This window comes from Lissotriton vulgaris, chromosome 9 (assembly GCF_964263255.1).
Source record: "Lissotriton vulgaris chromosome 9, aLisVul1.2, whole genome shotgun sequence".
NCBI lineage: Eukaryota > Metazoa > Chordata > Amphibia > Caudata > Salamandridae > Lissotriton > Lissotriton vulgaris.
In genome coordinates this window covers 674,512,803-674,532,159 of record NC_141697.1, presented here as the reverse complement: position 1 = coordinate 674,532,159, position 19,357 = coordinate 674,512,803, and the positions used below count along the sequence as shown (strand labels likewise).

The 19,357-nt window shown below is 47.9% G+C and overlaps 1 protein-coding gene across 1 annotated transcript in view; it reads right to left on the bottom strand.

Annotated features, from left to right (window-relative positions):
* FOXA3 (forkhead box A3) overlaps positions 1–18,767 on the bottom strand; it is a 119,394-nt gene extending 100,627 nt beyond the window's left edge. Inside the window, exon 1 of the mRNA XM_086938394.1 lies at positions 17,994–18,767. Within this exon, the coding sequence (XP_086794520.1) occupies positions 17,994–18,065 (72 nt within the window). The 5' untranslated portion in view covers positions 18,066–18,767. The remainder of the gene's footprint in view (positions 1–17,993) is intronic.
* Positions 18,768–19,357: the final 590 nt, after the last annotated feature.

The window sequence follows — 19,357 nt, the reverse complement described above, 5'->3', positions numbered from 1 at the left end:
AGGACCCCAACAGTATGACTCTTCACCACAGTGCCACGGGATACCTACCGTGTGAGTCTTCACCACAGTGCCACAGGACCCCAACAGTAAGACTCTTCACCACAGTGCCACAGGATACCTACAGTGTGAGTTTTCACCACAGTGCCACATTACCCCAACTGTGTGATTCTTCACCACAGTGCCACAGGACCACAACAGTATGAGTCGTCACCACAGTGCCACAGGACCCCAACAGTATGAGTCTCCACCACAGTGCCACAGGACCCCAACAGTGTGAGTCTTCAAGACAGTACTTCAGCTTAGTCAAGGATCTGAACGCAAAGTCAGTGTCCAGGAAAGGAAGAATACAGCCTGGATAAGCCTGCAGCCGTCCCATATTCTCAACTGTAAGTCATCCTGAGTAACCTATAGACTTTCCTGTGTACTTCGGTACTTGTTGCTTGCAGGTTTGTCGGCCTGAATCCTGTTTCACGGTGACCACCTCACCCTACGTGACAGTGTGGGCATACCAGGAGGGCAGCACCTCCAAAAACTCTTTTTTGAATGTTATACATTGTGTCCCTGACTGTCTCACAGCGTTTTGGATGTGGAAACATTGTGGCATATTAGCAAGACACAGAGTAGCTGTGGGTCAGGAAGAGACAAATTGTTGATTAACTATGTGCCTGACATAAAGAGAATGTTGGATATAAACACATATTTAGAAAATATACGTGAAAAAAATGTGACAAAAGGTCAAAAGGGTACTTTCTATGTGTGAAAAAAATAACCATGAGTTCTCCACCGGAACCGCCCTTGTCATCATCTGGGATCCTTCACACCAAGAAGGGTAGATGTTACAACCATTTCAAAAAATAATTTTCTTTGATTTGAACAATGTGTGTGTCCCAGTGAATTGGAAAGTATATGGGCGTGTGGTGACAACTGTTAAGCAGTGCGTGAATTTGAGTGAAAAAAATAAGGAATAAAGTGCCAGAAGACTAAAATTGGAGAGAAAAGAGGAAAAATAGTTTTAATTGGTACCTCTCTCTACTTCCAAACCAATAAAAACCAGCACGATATATTAGTTTAAACAAATAGCTACTATGTGTATTAACAGGTCAACATGTTTCTGCAGACTAATAGACCCTAGTAGGCGTCTGCTGCTTTCATCAGGACCAGATGTCGCTACTGCTCATAAAAATGGTGAATGAAAAAATGGTGTATAAAAGATATCACCTAGGTATCCTAGGTGTAGTCATTCTCCTTGCTAATTTGCAGGAGAGAAAAGCTCCACCTCACCTGGCTGCGGCACAGGTAAATAGAGCACCGCTCTGACCGTCGGTACTCCGGGCTTCCCTCTGGGCCGCGTCGGGAAGGTACGCCCGGAGTACCGACGGTCAGAGCGGTGCTCTATTTTACCTGCGCCGCAGCCAGGTGAGGTGGAGCTTTTCTCTCCTGCAAATTAGCAAGGAGAATGACTACACCTAGGATACCAAGGTGATATCTTTTATACACCATTTTTTAATTCACCATTTTTATGAGCAGTAGCGACATCTGATCCTGATGAAAGCAGCGGACACCTATTAGGGTCTATTAGTCTGCAGAAACATGTTGACCTGTTAATACACATAGTAGCTAGTTGTTTAAACTACTATATCACACTGGTTTTAATTGGTTTGGAAGTAGAGAGGTACCAATTAAAACTATTTTTCCTCTTTTCTCTCCAATTTTATTCTTTTCTGGCACTTTATTCCTTATTTTTTTCACTCAAATTCACGCACTGCTTAACAGTTGTCACCACAAGCCCATATACTTTCCAATTCACTGGGACACAAACATTGTTCAAATCAAAGAAAATTCTTTTTTGAAATGGTTGTAACATCTACCCTTCTTGGTGTGAAGGATCCCAGATGATGACAAGGGCGGTTCCGGTCGAGAACTGATGGGTATTTTTTCACACATAGAAAGTACCCTTTTGACCTTTTGTCACATTTTTTTCACGTATATTTTCTAAATATGTGTTTTTATCCAACATTCTCTTTATGTCAGGCACATAGTTAATCGACAGTTTGTCTCTTCGTGACCCACAGCTACTCTGTGTCTTGATAAATTGTCTTGTTTGGGGGATGTAGCTGTGCCAGGTCGGTAAATATTCCCTTGGACCCTGCTATCACCGTCTTGTTCAACAACATTGTGGCATAGCCATCACCTGTCCTGTTAATAAATATCATGGCTACTCTTCCCTATTAAGACACTGCCCGTGCCAGCTCATGTGCCAGGAGGTCCAACTACCAGCCAAAATTGGACCCTGTGGCAAACGGGCAGCCCCTGCCTGCCACTTGGCAGACAGGGGCCAACCGTGGAAGCCGACCCAGGCCATGTTGGTACAGTTGGGCTTAGCAATATGAGCGTCCTTCACCAGAGCCCTGTCAGTTCTCTAAACATCCAGCCGTGCAAACATCCTACTGCAGTGCCATGCCAGTACTGTAACACCCAAGCAGTGCAAACTTCCTCTGCAGTGCCATGCCGGTACTGTAAGACCCAAGCAGTGCAAACTTCCTCTGCAGTGCCATGCCGGTACTGTAAGACCCAAGCAGTGCAAACGTCCTACTGCAGTGCCATGCTGGGACTCTAAGAGCCAAGCATGGCAAACTTTCTCCACTGTGCCATCCTGGTACTGTAAGACACAGTGCAATCCTGGTACTGTTACACCCAAGCAGGTCAAACTTCCTCTGCAGTGCCATGCCGGTACTGTAAGACACAAGCAGGGCAAACGTCATCCGCAGTGCCATCCTGGTACTGTAAGACACAGTTCCATCTTTGTACTGTAAGACTCGAGCAGTGTAAACTTCCTCCACAGTGCCATGCCGGTACTGTAACACCCAAGCAGTGCAAACGTCCTACTGCAGTGCCATGCTAGGACTGTAAGACCCAAGCAGTGCAAACGTCTTACTGCAGTGCCATGCTAGGACTGTAAGATCCAAGCAGTGCAAACGTCTTACTGCAGTGCCTTGCTAGGACTGTAAGACCCAAACAGTGCAAACGTCTTACTGCAGTGCCATGCTAGGACTGTAAGATCCAAGCAGTGCAAACGTCTTACTGCAGTGCCATGCTAGGACTGCAAGATCCAAGCAGTGCAAACGTCTTACTGCAGTGCCATGCTAGGACTGTAAGATCCAAGCAGTGCAAACGTCTTACTGCAGTGCCATGCTAGGACTGTAAGATCCAAGCAGTGCAAACGTCTTACTGCAGTGCCTTGCTAGGACTGTAAGACCCAAACAGTGCAAACGTCTTACTGCAGTGCCATGCTAGGACTGTAAGATCCAAGCAGTGCAAACGTCTTACTGCAGTGCCATGCTAGGACTGCAAGATCCAAGCAGTGCAAACGTCTTACTGCAGTGCCATGCTAGGACTGCAAGATCCAAGCAGTGCAAACGTCTTACTGCAGTGCCATGCTAGGACTGTAAGATCCAAGCAGTGCAAACGTCTTACTGCAGTGCCATGCTAGGACTGTAAGACCCAAGCAGTGCAAACGTCTTACTGCAGTGCCATGCTAGGACTGTAAGATCCAAGCAGTGCAAACGTCTTACTGCAGTGCCATGCTAGGACTGTAAGACCCAAGCAGTGCAAACGTCTTACTGCAGTGCCATGCTAGGACTGTAAGATCCAAGCAGTGCAAACGTCTTACTGCAGTGCCATGCTAGGACTGTAAGACCCAAGCAGTGCAAACGTCTTACTGCAGTGCCTTGCTAGGACTGTAAGACCCAAACAGTGCAAACGTCTTACTGCAGTGCCTTGCTAGGACTGTAAGACCCAAGCAGTGCAAACGTCTTACTGCAGTGCCATGCTAGGACTGTAAGATCCAAGCAGTGCAAACGTCTTACTGCAGTGCCATGCTAGGACTGCAAGATCCAAGCAGTGCAAACGTCTTACTGCAGTGCCATGCTAGGACTGTAAGACCCAAGCAGTGCAAACGTCTTACTGCAGTGCCTTGCTAGGACTGTAAGACCCAAGCAGTGCAAACGTCTTACTGCAGTGCCATGCTAGGACTGTAAGATCCAAGCAGTGCAAACGTCTTACTGCAGTGCCATGCTACGACTGCAAGATCCAAGCAGTGCAAACGTCTTACTGCAGTGCCATGCTAGGACTGTAAGACCCAAGCAGTGCAAATGTCTTACTGCAGTGCCATGCTAGGACTGTAAGATCCAAGCAGTGCAAACGTCTTACTGCAGTGCCATGCTAGGACTGTAAGACCCAAGCAGTGCAAACGTCTTACTGCAGTGCCATGCTAGGACTGTAAGACCCAAGCAGTGCAAACGTCCTACTGCAGTGCCATGCTAGGACTGTAAGATCCAAGCAGTGCAAACGTCCTACTGCAGGGCCATGCTAGGACTGTAAGACCCAAGCAGTGCAAACGTCCTACTGCAGTGCCATGCTAGGACTGTAAGACCCAAGCAGTGCAAACGTCCTACTGCAGTGCCATGCTAGGACTGTAAGACCCAAGCAGTGCAAACGTCCTACTGCAGTGCCATGCTAGGACTGTAAGACCCAAGCAGTGCAAACGTCTTACTGCAGTGCCATGCTAGGACTGTAAGACCCAAGCAGTGCAAACGTCTTACTGCAGTGCCATGCTAGGACTGTAATACCCAAGCAGGGCAGACTTTCTACTGCAGTGCCATCCTGGTACTGTAAGACACAGTGCCATCCTGGTACTGTAAGACACAGTGTCATCCTGGTACTGTAAGACTCGAGCAGTGTAAACTTTCGACAGCTGTGCCATGCCGGTACTGTAACACCCAAGCAGTGCAAACGTCCTACTGCAGTGCCATGCTAGGACTGTAAGATCCAAGCAGGGCAGACTTTCTACTGCAGTGCCATCTTGGTGCTGTAAGACACAGTGCCATCCTGGTACTGTAAGACACAGTGTCATCCTGGTACTGTAAGACTCGAGCAGTGTAAACTTCCTCCACAGTGCCATGCCGGTACTGTAACACCCAAGCAGTGCAAACTAAGCATGGGCGAATTTTGCGAATCTCGCGTTCGCGAATTTTGCGGATTTGCGAACTCGCAATCCGCAAAATCCGCGAATTCTTGCGAATTTGCGGATTTTTTTTTGTGTGTTTGCGCGGGTTTCTGCCAGTTCGCGAGGGTTTTGTACAATGTCGCAAATTGCGAACTTACCTGTTGGGTCGCAAGTTTCGCGAACTTGTTGTTTCTACGTGTCCAGCCTGTTTGGGACACTCTTCTTCATCACTGCCACTCTCTGTCACCACTGCCACTCTCTGACTACTCATGCCACCCTCTGGCCCACCCATGCCACCCTCTGTTTCTTCACAGCACCCTCTGGTTGTCCAGTCAGTGTACATTATTGTGGCAACGCAAGCACACCTTCCCTGCCTCAAGTGACCTGAATTAATTTGGGGCTGATTAATGTGTCACAGAATATTTTTTTAGCTGGCACCTGCTTCCTTAGTGCTTCCTGATTAGTGATCTTTTGCACTTGCTAAGTGCTTTCATTGTTGCAAAATTAGTTACAACACCTGCCCTGCCCCAACTGACAATAATGAATTAGGGGCTGATTAATGGATTTGAACTTCCAGCCTGGCTCCTGCTTGTCTCCCTTAGCTGTAATTCAGGACCTTTGTGGCATATGTGTAACTATTCTGAGGTTCAGAGCAGGGTCACATAATAGTTTCAACTGGCAACTGAACTCTGGAGGGGCCCCTCAGGAAGCACTACAGGAAATGGCTACTAATGATGAGCCTGAACTTTTGAACCTGGTAAGTAGTTTCAGTTTTGCTAAGATCGTATTTCTGCAATTTTGCACTTATTCACGGGGCGCGAACTCACGAGAACAGTGCGAACAGTGCGAGCAAAATCCGCTGCTCGCGGATTTGCGGATTTTGCGGGAGATTCGCAAATCTCGCGGATTGCGAATTTACCGAAAATCCGCAAAATCCGCGAGCGAAACGGATTTTCCGCCCATGCTTAGTGCAAACGTCCTACTGCAGTGCCATGCTAGGACGAGTAAGACCCAGGCAGGGCAAACTCCCTCCACAGTGCCATGCTGGGACTTTAAGGCTCGGGGAGTACAAACTTCCGACAGTTGTGCCATTTTGGTACTGCAAGGTTCGAGCAGCATCAACTTTTTCCAGCAGTGCCATGTTGGTACTGTAAGGCTCGGGGAGTGCAAACTTTCTCCAGCAGTGCCATGTTGGTACTGTAAGACTGGAGCCGTGTAAACATGTTCCAGCAGTGCCATGTATGCACCGTAAGCCTCGAGCAGTGCAATTTTGTTTAACGTAGTGCATTGTTGGAGCTGCTGGGTTCGAGCAGTACAAACTTTGTCCAGCAATGCCATTTTGGAGCTGCTGGCTTCGAGCAGGGTCAACTTTTTCCAGAGCACTGCTAATTTTCTCCAGCAGTGCCATGATTGTACTTTAAGACTCGAGCCGTGTAAACTTCCTCCAGCAGTGCCATGTTGGCACTGCTGGGTTCGAGCAGCGTCAACGTTTTCCAGCAGTGCCATGTTGGTACTGTAAGGCTCGGGGAGTGCAAACTTTCTCCAGCAGTGCCATGTTTGCACCGTAAGACTCGAGCTGTGCACACTTCCTCCAGCAGTGCCATGTTGGCACCGCTGTGGGTTCGAACAGCGTCAACTTTCTCCAGCACTGCCATGTTAGTACTGCATAATGCAAGCAGAGTAAGTACTTCGTGTGCAGTTCTCTGTCACTGCTATTGGACCCTGACACAATGAAGTTTCTTAGACTTTTTGGGAGATGTCGCGTTTTTGTAGCCTAACAGCATACATTTCATGTTGTGTTATTTTATACCTGGTTGACCGTTACTACTTAAATACTTCCAGTGATGCAGCGCCTGCCGATGCCCCTTCGAGAGTGCTGTCTGTCTCTGGCTGTGAGGAGCCCGCTCAACCTCATGCAAACAGTCAGGTATGGACGACCCTGCTGTCCAGAAGACGCAGCCTGAGGACAGGTAGGGCCACAGAGGGGCGGTGGTTTTGTTTACCGCGTTCGGGCGTCGCCCGTTCTGTCTCCGCCGGAATCATCGAACCGTTCTGTGTTCCTGTTTTTGTTTATATTTAATTCAACAATTCGCGCCGGCTGGTCCGCATATCGCCACGTGCGCGTGTGCCTGTGTCTGCGCCTTTTTCCTTATGTACGTCTTTTTTATTATTACCGGCGTACGGTTATGATTCAACATACTCACTTTTCACTTTAATTAGTCTTTATTCGATATATTTCAATCATAAAAGACATTTTACAAAGAAAAAGATTTGTTGTTTTTAGCCCCACCCCCTCCCCCCAACCCCACAGAAGTTATAGGATCCACAATGATTTGATACAATAAAAAGCATAATTAAAAATCTCCCTATCTCATCCTATTTACATTTTTACATAATCTTAAAATCTCTATTAAAATAAAGGAAACCAATTCCTTTCTCTTAAAAAAAGTCTAAAAAGCTAAATTCATAGTACCAAAATAGAAAAATAACAATTCCTTAAGCAGCGTACATGATTAATCGTTGATTAATACAGATTACCAATTCAAATGAGCACAAACAATAACGACAGACAGTAGCAATCCTACAGTTACTCCAGACTCATTTTGCGTGCCCGAATTATCCACATCCAGTGGAGGAATTTTGCCATGGCTATAACAACGGGCTGAGAGGTATCTGTTCTTAAAATCCTAACAGCCTCGTTTGCTGTTCTTAAGCCTAACTGGATACAAATTGGTTTTAGCCATGAACATCTAGGCATTCTATATTCAGGGCAGGCAAACAACACATGTCCAATGTTTTCATTATGATCCGGACAAAAAGGGCACCTTGAGGTTTGTACCTTATTCCACTTCGCTGTTAGGGCATTCAGAGGTAGTGTCCCCACCCTCAGCTGATGGTACCTCTTCCGGTCCCCTGGGACCGTGATCCAGTCCCAATAGGATTCTAAGGCCGGAGAGTGCTTGAGTTCTAAGTAATCATGAGTAAAGGAACGATCATTATGATTCCTAAAACACTTAATCTCTAGCATGCACCAATACAGCTCACGGAGTGTCTTTTTAGGTGGAAATACATTATTTAGAGGATCATCCCACAAATGAGATAACCCAAGTGCCCTATATAAGAATTTAACTTCTCTCATCCAAACTATCTTACAGCCAGTATCCAGGGTCCTCACTTCTAGGAAGCCTTGGGCATATTGGGAGAGTTCTGGTGTTACCCATAGCCTTCTCCAGTAGGCCACTGTTCTATACCTGGCCAAATCCATAAAGCTATAAAATCCTAAATCATAATTTAAAGGTATCAATGGGGTTGACATAGGTAAGCCAGTAATGTTGCGGAGAAATTTGTTCTGTGCTACCGTCAACTTGGTGAGGTTACTGGACCCCCAAAGTTCAGCTCCATAAAGAACTGCTGCTCCCACCTTAGCATTGTAGATTTTTAGGACAGGTCTAATTGGTTTAGAATGAGATGAAAACAGCACTGCCATGTTAGTACTGCATAATGCAAGCAGAGTAAGTACTTCGTGTGCAGTTCTCTGTCACTGCTATTGGACCCTGACACGATGAAGTTTCTTAGACTTTTTTGGGAGATGTCGCGTTTTTGTAGCCTAACAGCATACATTTCATGTTGTGTTATTTTACACCTGGTTGACCGTTACTACTTAAATACTTCCAGTGATGCAGCGCCTGCCGATGCCCCTTCGAGAGTGCTGCCATGTCTCTGGCTGTGAGGAGCCCGCTCACCCTCATGCAGGCAGTCAGGGATGGACGACCCTGCTGTCCAGAAGACGCAGCCTGAGGACAGGTAGGGTCACAGAGGGGCGGCTGGTTCTGTTTACCGCGTTCGGGCGTCGCCCGTTCTGTCTCCTCCGGAATCATCGAACCGTTCCATGTTCCAGTTTTTGTTTATATTTAATTCCCTAATTCACGCCGGCTCGTCCGCATATCGCCACGTGCGCTTGTGCCTGTGTCTGCGCCTTTTTCCTTGTGTACGTCTTTTTTTATTATTACCGGCGTACGGTTATGATTCAACATACTCCCGTTTAAGCCTTCGTGTCAATCAGAAGCGGATTTTGCGCTCGATCCCAGATTTGCACAGAAAAATACCGCCAAGCTGTGACTGGTGCTAAATAAATACCAATGCTAACTCCAGCGTGCATTTTAATACCGAGTGAACAAAATCGTATCACTCAATAACACCTGCAGACTGCGAGAAGGAGAGAAAGAGTGTGAACAGGGCATTGAGTGGGCCGGGTCCTGCCGGTGCTCAGCACCGGCAGATCTCAAACGGGTCCCTGAGAAGGCTGTCCATTGTGCCTCAGGGTAAAAAAAAACCTTAACTGTGCAGTAGCACCATTCTTCACTGCTTATATGTAAATTCTAATATACTTTCTTGCTCGTTTTATATAGCGCAAAGTCGACATGTTCATTTTTGAATCACAGAATGTTGAGCCGAGGTCAGCCTCGAACCTGCTTTCTTAGCTCGAAAGTCACCAAAAACTCGCCCACAAGAACCGAAACATTTTCGTTATTATATACAAGGAAGTCATCGTTTTTGCTTATTTTTCTTATGCACATAACAACCATTTACAAAGACAATATTGCTGGCTTGTAGGTGTAATGTTACTTGTTGTGTTATACATCTGGATGTATGGATACAAGCAGCAAAACACCAGTGAGGCAGCACACTGTCCGAAGTATAGATTTTCAACGTAAATGTTTTAAGACACGCCCTTAATTACATAGGTTAGGCCCCTTTGAGAGAACCCCCAGTTTTTTCATCCCACTTAAAGTACTGGGTGTAAACATTGTTTATACTGGAGTTATTCGTTCACTTTGCACCTACGTGCACATAGCTCCCATATGTGCCGAGACACGTGCACAAAGCAAGAAAGAGTTCCGCAGTATTTGCATTTATTTTTAAAGTGCGGTTTCCATGGCGCCACTCTGCTATCCTACCACCGTTTCAAAGCGCTCGGGGATAGAAGGTGGGTGTGCTGCATGAGCACAGTACACACATAGTCAGCCAAGGTATTTTATTTACTCGCTTTGCAACTTTGCATATCGCTGTATTCCGCACGCCTGGCAGCGCCGCTCACTTTCGACTAGGCCGCCTCGTCCCGCCTGCCCCTGGTTACCGAGTGTAGTTAATACTGTACACTGTCACGCATCAATCACGCCGAAAGCGTGAGTCTGGCCACACTTGAGTCCATAACTGCCAACCTGCAACGGTTTAAAACTCTTGCACCTTGTAACTGACGAAATATGGTACATTCTCTTCCGCGCGCAAGGTGCCTGTTGTCTTGCTGTAAAGCAGAGGGTCATTTAAGCCCCACTGCACCTTTTATAGTATATGGACTATTATTTCTGGCAAATGTATCAGCCCCCTGTGCCAATCACCGTTTCAAGCGTATCCGCTGTGCGGGATTGGGATGGAAGTGGGGCCTTAACGTGGCCGGCTTTCAGTGCCCTAGGGATCAAACTTTCCAGTACTTAATTTGTACCGGTGGTTGCACGTGGTGGCACTGACTTAGTTTTGGGAATTATATCTTAATTTTTTCTTCGGGCTTTCACCAAGAGCAATAGAGATGAAGGCAGAAAAGGACGGAAGAAGAGAAAGATATAAAACAGTGAACAGACGGCTGAATAAGAACACGCACAATGAGATAAAGACAAGTGTAAGGTGGTGGGAGAGAGGCATGAGGTGGAATCTAGACCAGGCTGCCTTGGTGGTCGGCAACCCGGGCATTTGGCAATGAAGGGCTCCTAAGAAAGACTCTGGCAAACATTGTTTATTTTACAAGTTAAGCACTGGAACCATCCTTGCACACTGTAGCCGCAAGGAAGGCTGTCTCTTCCGGAGAGCTCCAGACGCTTCTTTTCTGCTGATCACCTTTCTGTTCGGGTGGTTTTCTCTTTCTGTGGCCCAGGTCGGCAATATGCCACGGAGCAATAGTTTTACGCGTTTACTGTCCACATACAAACGTATACAATCAGAAATGATTTTTGCGGGTGACATTTCTAAAATAATGAAGTTTGATTGTTTTCATCTACCCCTGTTGCAGTCAGCTGTGCCGATTGTCTTCTAGGCGCCAAGACATAGGAGTTCAGGTTACATGTCAGGATAAGATGTGTGAAGAGGCCCCTCGTGAGCTCTGAGGCAGCTCCGCGCCACTGTGCGTGCCTGCGTACGGCTGACATTTGAGATACAAACTTGTTTTAGGGCCAGTCCCTTGTGGGGACTCTGCCGCAGCCCTGCCAGGGTGTCTAGAAGCACCACCTGTCATTCGACCTCCCCCTTTCCGCTCGCAGCTGGACCTCTTGGACCACGCTCAATAAACATGTATTTCGTGAATGATGACATTTCGAAAAATAATCATTTCCGGCGGAAGGAAAAGTTAATTCGTGTTGCACAGCGGCGTTTCTCTAAGTCGTGTATAACTAAAATGGGTAGTGCGTCATAAGGAAATGTCTTTTATTTAGAGCGCTAAAATGGCGGAAGCAAGAGCTACCGAAAAAAATCAAGCATCACTGTACGTGTACTCTGCATGTTTTAAATTATGAACGACATATATTTTGTAATTTGAGTTTATCATTGCAAATTTATTTGGTAAATGAAATGAAATGACTTATTGAACTTACAGAACGGAGTCCATTTAAATTGTGAGAGGCCCTTATGGTAACACAGTGTTCCTGTTTTCCCTCAAAGTCTTACATTGTGCCCGCCCCGCTGAACATTATACTCTGTTACCTGTAAAACAGAATCAGTTTGAAAGAACCTCTACTGGAAGGAGAATGAATCGGGAAGGTTGTATTCGAGAACTCTTGTTGGTTGGACATGGCATGGGGGATTTTTTTACGTTTTTGCTGACATGTTAGCAAAGGAGAACTGTTTACTTGGCAGATACCATAGCACGATAGTATTTAAAAACGGCAACGAATAAGATGGCTGCAAACTATGTGTAGCTGATGTAAATTACAAGGTTTGTTAAGAGCTGTCTTGTTCAGGGAAGATATTTGTGCTCTGAACTCCTGCAACCTGAGGTGGCACAGGGTCTGGTTGTAGGCCCAAAAGATGGGTGGGCGCGCTGGCAGAGTTTGTGGCATGAGAGTCTGGCTAGGTGCACAGCCCATGGGAGTACAGCGGCGCTTACAGGACGTGGGAGTCTGACATGGAGTGCAGAGTAGGGGTGTCTGGCTTTCAGCAGGCGATCTGGCCAAGGCTGCAGGCCAAGAAGATTGGCTAGTGGTGTAGTCTGTTTGAGTTTGTCTAGGAGGGCCGCCGATATTCGCTTTGGATGTGGTGCAGGCTGTGAATGCCTGGCCTGGGATGCCTGCTGTGGGGTTATAGAGTGGCATGAAGATCAACAGATATGGCTAGTGCTGCAAGTCAAATAAGGTGGCAATGGCTGCAGGCCAAGGAGGGCGGTTAGGGGTAGGTAGCAAGAGCCTGGCTAGGGAAGAGACAATATTCACTTTGGCAATAGTGTGTACTATAAAACGTGTTAGTGATGAGGACAGTGGTAAGTTGTGTAGGGAGCACAAGTTGCTGCTGTGTGGCAGGGGTTGCAGGTCCTAGGAGTCTTACTACAGGGGTGCAGGCTGGGAACCCACATACATTGCAAGTTATGGCATTTGACATGGGACGCAGACCTTGGGAGCGAGGCTGTGAGTGCACACGGGGAAGTAAGGCTTCTGGTGCAGGCCAGAGGAGATAGTATATCAGTGCAGGCTATGTTGCTCTGTCTTCTGGTGCAGGCTGTCAGGGTCTCCCTAGGGCGCTGATTAGCCAGAGAGCCTTGTCACAGGGATATGCAGGGGTTAGGAGGCTGTCTGTGGGTGCAAGCTGGGGGGTTCTGGCTAGAATTGCAGGTTCTGCGTGTCTTGATGTGGGGTTGTGACTGTGATGCAGGCTGTGGGGTCGGACTGTGGTGTGGGGCATGCAGTGAGAGTCTGGCTAGCTGGATATGAAGCCTGCCTGTAGGAGCAGACTATGACTGTCTTCTATAGATGTAGGCTCCGGTGATCTCTCAAGGTTGTAAACTTTAGGGAGGTAAACCAGCAGCAATACCTCTATTGTATTGAAGACATATATTGGATAGAAGCAGGGCTTTAAGTAGGCTGGTCTCTCCGGGTCATAGACCCAGCAGTACTCAAAATGGACAATGAAACGGGTCCCTATTGGGCCCTATGTTCATGTCCTTAAATATGCTGCTAAAAACACGTCTTGATTTCTGAACAATTGAATATAATACATTTTTAAAATCATCCATGTCAGCGCTTTAGTCCGGCTTATATTTCAAATGTTTACCATAATCTTGCCTTCCATGAGCATGTTTGATATTTCCAGGATGTTGGGTTTTTGTATTCTTTTCGAGGAGCACATTTCTCCCTTGTGCAGTGCATACTTTATACTGGGTCACCTCCAGGTGTGTATAATGGGCCACAATTGTGAGATCTGGAGTTGAGGTTGAAGGTAGTGGGAGTTTCTCCCAGTGCCTATTAGGGGTCAAGAAGTGTTCAGAATACTTGGTCATCTAATCCTTGGCCTCTCTGCAGAGTGCACAGAGCAATGATCCCGTATGTCAGTTGCAGTTGTGATTCCGTGCAAATGTGTGTGAGGGAGAGACTCAGTTTTCAATATGTTGACATGGTGAAAGTAAAAGACAATGCAGTTCTTACAGGTCAGTGCGTGTGTTCTGCGGTTGGGGGTGGTGAAGTGAAGGAAATGCCAGGAACGCATTCAGGAGAGTACTAATGAGGAAAGAGATGAGGTGTAAGATATACAGATGGACCAGAAGTGGAGACAAAAATATTTTCCAAATTACTTAGAACAAAATCGTTGTAAATTATTTATCTTGGAAGCCAACAACCACTGGCAAAGCCAATATATTCCATGCGTGTGTTAGTTGTGTTCAACCTCAGAGAGGAATCAAAATACCGGCCTGGTGGCACACTATGGAAATCACAGAAAATGAGTTTGTATGTTTAATCCACATCCTTAACTACATAAGCCACGCCACTTTTAGAGACCCCCCCCCCGACACACCTTTTTCATCCCACTTGAAGCCCTGGCTGGAAGGGAGTGTTCCTGCTCCAGGTGTATCTGAAAGGAGAGCAGTGTTTATCTCCTGCCCCTCCCTCCTCGGTCCCCTCCTTTCTCCCATGTTTGTTTGGAGCAGAAGTGCTGGGTTAATGATTAACCTTATAGTGCAGTGTCTTACCCAAGCCCTTGTGCTGCCTCCCCATCTGGCATCTGAAGGCTTTGTGTAGGTCTCCTCTCGCCAACCCCCACCCCCTACGCCCCCTCCAGGACCTTGAGTAGGTAAATCCTCGGTCTAACCTGGCCACTGAGACTGTGTGCAAACTTCAAACCAGCCTTCCTCTCTGAGGCCCCGCGTTGTGGGTCAGCCCTGCCCCCTCTGTAGACCTGTGTTGAGTCATGGCTCCTCACCCACGCTAAGGGCCTGCCTGTGTTAGCGCTCCTCACCCACTCAAGGGGGCTCGTTTATGAGGTAGACCTCCCTACGACTCTCTGAGGGCCTGTTTATTGATAAGCCCTCCTTACCCATTTGGAGGACCTGTGTGTGAGTCAGTGGTCTTCACTCACTCCGAGGGCCTGTGTGTGAGCCAGTGGTGTTCACTCAATCTGAGGGCCTGTGTGTGAGCCAATGGTGTTCACTCACTCGGAGGGCCTGTGTGTGAGTCAATATTCTTCACTCACTCCGAGGGCCTGTGTGTGAGTCATGTCTCACCCCCACTCAGGGCCTCTGTGTGGCTCAGCCCTCCTCTCCCCCTCAGTGGACTTGTGTGTGAGCCAGTAGTATTCACTCACTCGGAGGGCCTGTGTGTGAGTCAGTGCTCTTCACTCACTCCGATGGCCTGTGTGTGAGTCATGTCTCACCCCCACTCAGGGCCTCTGTGTGGCTCAGCCCTCCTCTCCCCCTCAGTGGACTTGTGTGTGAGCCAGTAGTATTCACTCACTCGGAGGGCCTGTGTGTGAGTCAATGCTCTTCACTCACTCTGAGGGCCTGTGTGTGAGTCATTTCTCACCCACTCACAGGGCCTCTGTGTGGCTCAGCCCTCCTCTCCCCCTCAGTGGATCTGCGTGTGAGCCAGAGGACTTCACTCACTCTGAGGGCCTGTGTGTGAGTCAATTCTCACCCACTCTCAGGACCTCTGTCTGCTCAGCCCTAGTCACCCCCTCAGTGGATCTGTGTGTTAGCAAGTGGTCTTCACTCACTCTGAGGGCCTGTGTGTGAGTCAATTCTCACCCACTCTCAGGACCTCTGTCTGCTCAGCCCTAGTCACCCCCTCAGTGGATCTGTGTGTTAGCAAGTGGTCTTCACTCACTCTGAGGGCCTGTGTGTGAGTCAATTCTTCTCACCCACTCTCAGGGCCTCTGTCTGGCTCAGCCCTAGTCACCCCCTCAGTGGATCTGTGTGTGAGTCTGTGCACTTCACTCACCCTGAGGGCCTGTGTGTGAGTCATGTCTCACCCACTCTCAGGGCCTCTCTGTGTGGCTCTGTTCTCCTCACCCCCTCAGAGGGCCCCTCAGAGGGCCTGTGTACGAATCAGCTCTCCTTTCTAAAAAGCCTTTAGAGCAACCAAGCTTAGTCCTTTTTGCCTCAACCCTTCTCAGCTTATTTATTTGACTCCCCCGCCCTGGTCTCTCCACCTGACATCCTATCTCTCCTCGTTATCATCCATTTCCTCTCTTTCCCGCTCTTCACATTGTTTCAAGTTTCAATTCTCATGAGATAGTTCTCTGTTTCTCTTGCTTACCCTCTGCCTTTCCTGTTGTTTTCTTTCTCTTTATACCCGCCCTAGATCCCCCAAATGACTACTTATCTCACTCCTCCTCTCCTCTTAAACCTCACCACCTTCTTCCTCGCCTCCAGGCCTCCACTCTCTTATCCCTTATGTTTGTCTCTATCCAGCTATGCTGGCTTCCTTCGCCTCCTCTCTGTATATATCCCCTGCTTTCAGCTCAGAACTTTATAAATTATCTTTTTCATTTCATTTCATTTCAACTTCTCCCCTCGTTATCGCTGCATCTCTCCTCTTCTAGCCGGTGTCTGTCCACTCCTCTGTCTCTCTGGATGTCAAAGCTCACCTGATCTTCCTCCTTCTTTCCCTACTTTCCCCCCTTTCTCTTATTTCATGGGACATCCTTGCTCTTAGGGGTTGAAGGGATTTACCCCCTGTGCCTAAAAAAGAATCTGACCTTATGTAAAAAAAAAAACAGCGCTCCAATGACCTTGGGCCGATCTCGCCCTGTAAAAAGCTGAAAAAAGAATACAACTAAATCCGTGGACCAGCAAATGATAAAATACAAGAGGTTGTTGACTGTTCCCTGTCAGATAACATAAACCGGCCACCGAATGTCTGCCCACTGCTGCTCTCACCCATGCCTCCCTCTCTCTGCCACCCAGCGGCCCCAGTCTCGCTTCTCGTTCTGGTACAGTCTTTTTTTGTTTCCACTAGATTTCTCCCACCCTAGTTTCTTCTCACCTTTTCTCTCAGACAGACACCTTTTCTACCTTTCTAGCCTTCTCTGATGCAATGCGTTAATACTTTCCTACAGGACATATCATTTTTATAAACACTGTCAAAGCTTTTCCATGCTTCTCCTTCCAGGCCTCTTGCTGGCCCACTTTCTCGTCCTGTCTCTTCTTAACTACTGCGGTCTACTTCTGCCTACCTTGCGCTCTCCCGAAGCACCCACATGAGTTGTATATCAGGATATACAGTGGAGGTACATACACGTGGAGCTAAGGATTCTACATCCAGGTATACTCCAACATATTTACCTCCACGGAGCTGCGGTCGCAATACTTTGGTCATGCTATGTTGGCAGGTCCATGTTGAAATCTTGATGTTCCGGTAGCGACCCCCACAGGCCTTTGAAGCCCCTACAACAGGCCACTGTCTCATATTCACTCGCCATCTTGCCCCTCACAGACTTTCATCAAACCCAGTGGAAGACCCACCTGAAAGTGAACCCCCTGCCGCCTCCTCACCTGCGCCAGTCTCGCACTCAGAGCCCAGACGTTTCCCTAAACTCGTCTCTCTGGCTTCGACGCCGACGCCATGTCAGCCTTGCACTCCCTCCTGCCCTCCGACCCACGGATGCGCCCCTGGAGCAGCCGGCACTGGTTCATTCTGCGAAAAGGTAGAACTGGCGGGTCGAGTGAGGAACTCACATCGGTACTCGCAGAAGTGGCGGACAAGCAGACGAGGCCACACCGCTGTGTTGTGTGACGAGTTTGTACAACAGGGTGGCGTGTGGGGAGCTCGCGCGAATGGGTAGGGTAAGCATGTCGGCACCGGGGCAAAGTGTGAGGGGCTCCCATTGATGGCAGGGTACGAGGTTTGAGCGGATTGGTAGTCTGGAGGGCGGAGCACGGAACCATTGCACAGGTACATTTCACTGTCCAGTAATCTAACTGTACTGTGGCAAACTGCAGGCCCAATGGTTTCAGTCTTCAATTGTCACCAGCACTACATTAACTTTGCAAAAGTTTCTAAGCGCCAATAAACATACCAGCTCACGGTATTTATTATCTAAACGAACTACCTTTAATTATGCACACTCTGCTTCCCTATGGAAGAACTGTTAACTCACTCGCCGTTGCCAAAACGGCACCTCTGCAATACACCCATCTCTATAAAGTGTGCGTAAACAGTGTCGGCCATACTGGTTCCACAGCCAGCCCCGTGTCGATGCATCTCCGCCACTTCCACGTAGCAGCAGCCGCGCTTGGCACGAGCTACCTGCCGCCACTTCGTCAGCACTGCATCTGGGAAGCTTATAAAGAAAAATGCGCGCAAGAGTATATATATATATATATATACGGCACCACACCATATTTAAATTGAGCGTTGTCTATTCTGGTATCCAAATTGTATCTTGATTCATGGAAAAAAAAGTAGAAAAAACAAATTTTGTTTTATACACGTTTTTTCAGTTTTTGCCCGTGTCTTACCTCATTTTGCTCCCCATAGTACGAATTCCAGTCCGGTATATCATGCGATTCCATTTTCACTGAGCCCAGCATTCCAGAATCCCTAATGTTTTAAATATTTGGTACGCAACAATCAAAGGCCTCCAGGCCTTCTGTTCACGAGTGAAAATCCAAAAAACGTTGCTTTCCAAAAGCTGTTGTTGGGTGATGAAGTAGTTTTAAAAAACTTTCGTTACTTGGTGCCAGGAGAAATTTTTATCTTCGTTATTTCTTCCGTCTGGCGCAATTTCTCCTATTTACTCCTTCCAAAAACGCAGTTTTTCTGTGCAGCTGTCTCCGGAGAGTACGAGAGTTGACAAATAAATAAACAACCACGGCGCAATCAGAGAAAGGAAAATGCTGGGTCCTGTTTTTTTCGTCCGAAACTTCAAGAATATTTTTTGCGTTGCAGTACGGATAACTCAAAAAGCGTGGGCCTTGTGCTACTGAACAGTCGTTTCCTTGGGAGAATTCGGACTTGCTAGCTCGGGGTGTTCCATGTGAATGACAGCCTTCTTTAGTCGGGCCACCGGCAAAAGGCGGCGAGGGACTCGTGTCTTCCACACCCGGTCCCAGCTGACTTCACTCTCTCCCAGGAGCGGCGCTGCAACGCACGCAGGTCTTTATAGAAGCTCAGGTTGGCTGGGACCCACCTCCTGCTGCCTATAACCTGAGCGCCGCGAGCTGAGCTCTATGCCATGTGAAAGCCTGTCATGCCCTCTGGTGTTCCAGTCCCAGGCGGGCGTTTCCAGGACTGAAGGTACAGTCCACCTCCAGGCTACGACTGGAGGGAGAGGGAGGAACACAGCTCTCCTGTGCCCGGACGTCAGACTAAACCTGGCTGCTGAATACAGTGCCCTGTCTCAGGATTTCGGTCATGTGTGGGTTTCCTTTAAATACCCTATTTTGGGGAACGTCACTTCGCCCGCTGAAGAGAAATCGCAGTGTTTTAAAGTCAGAATGGTAAAGTGTCTGAAGTTACGGATGTCTCCCTCATCTCGACTTCGGTGCTGGCAACCTCCCCCCCCCCCCCCCCCCCCCCGCCTTCCACGAGCACCCGCTGGATAGCAGCGTCATTTTGCTTGAATGCATACGAAATTGGCATCCTAACTTTTTGTTGGCCCTTATTACCCTAAACTTGCATGTGTGTAGAGGATTGGCCTGTCTCTGCATCTCGAGGGCCTGAACATGTTCAGTAATCCGCCAGGGGCACCGCAATCGTCCCCTCATAGCTGGCATAGGGCCACTGACTGTGTATGCCCTGGGTAGGTCACTGAAAACACCGGCGGGAGGGTACGGAGTTATATGAACCTTTAGCATTGCCAGACCATTTTCCTAGGTCAATG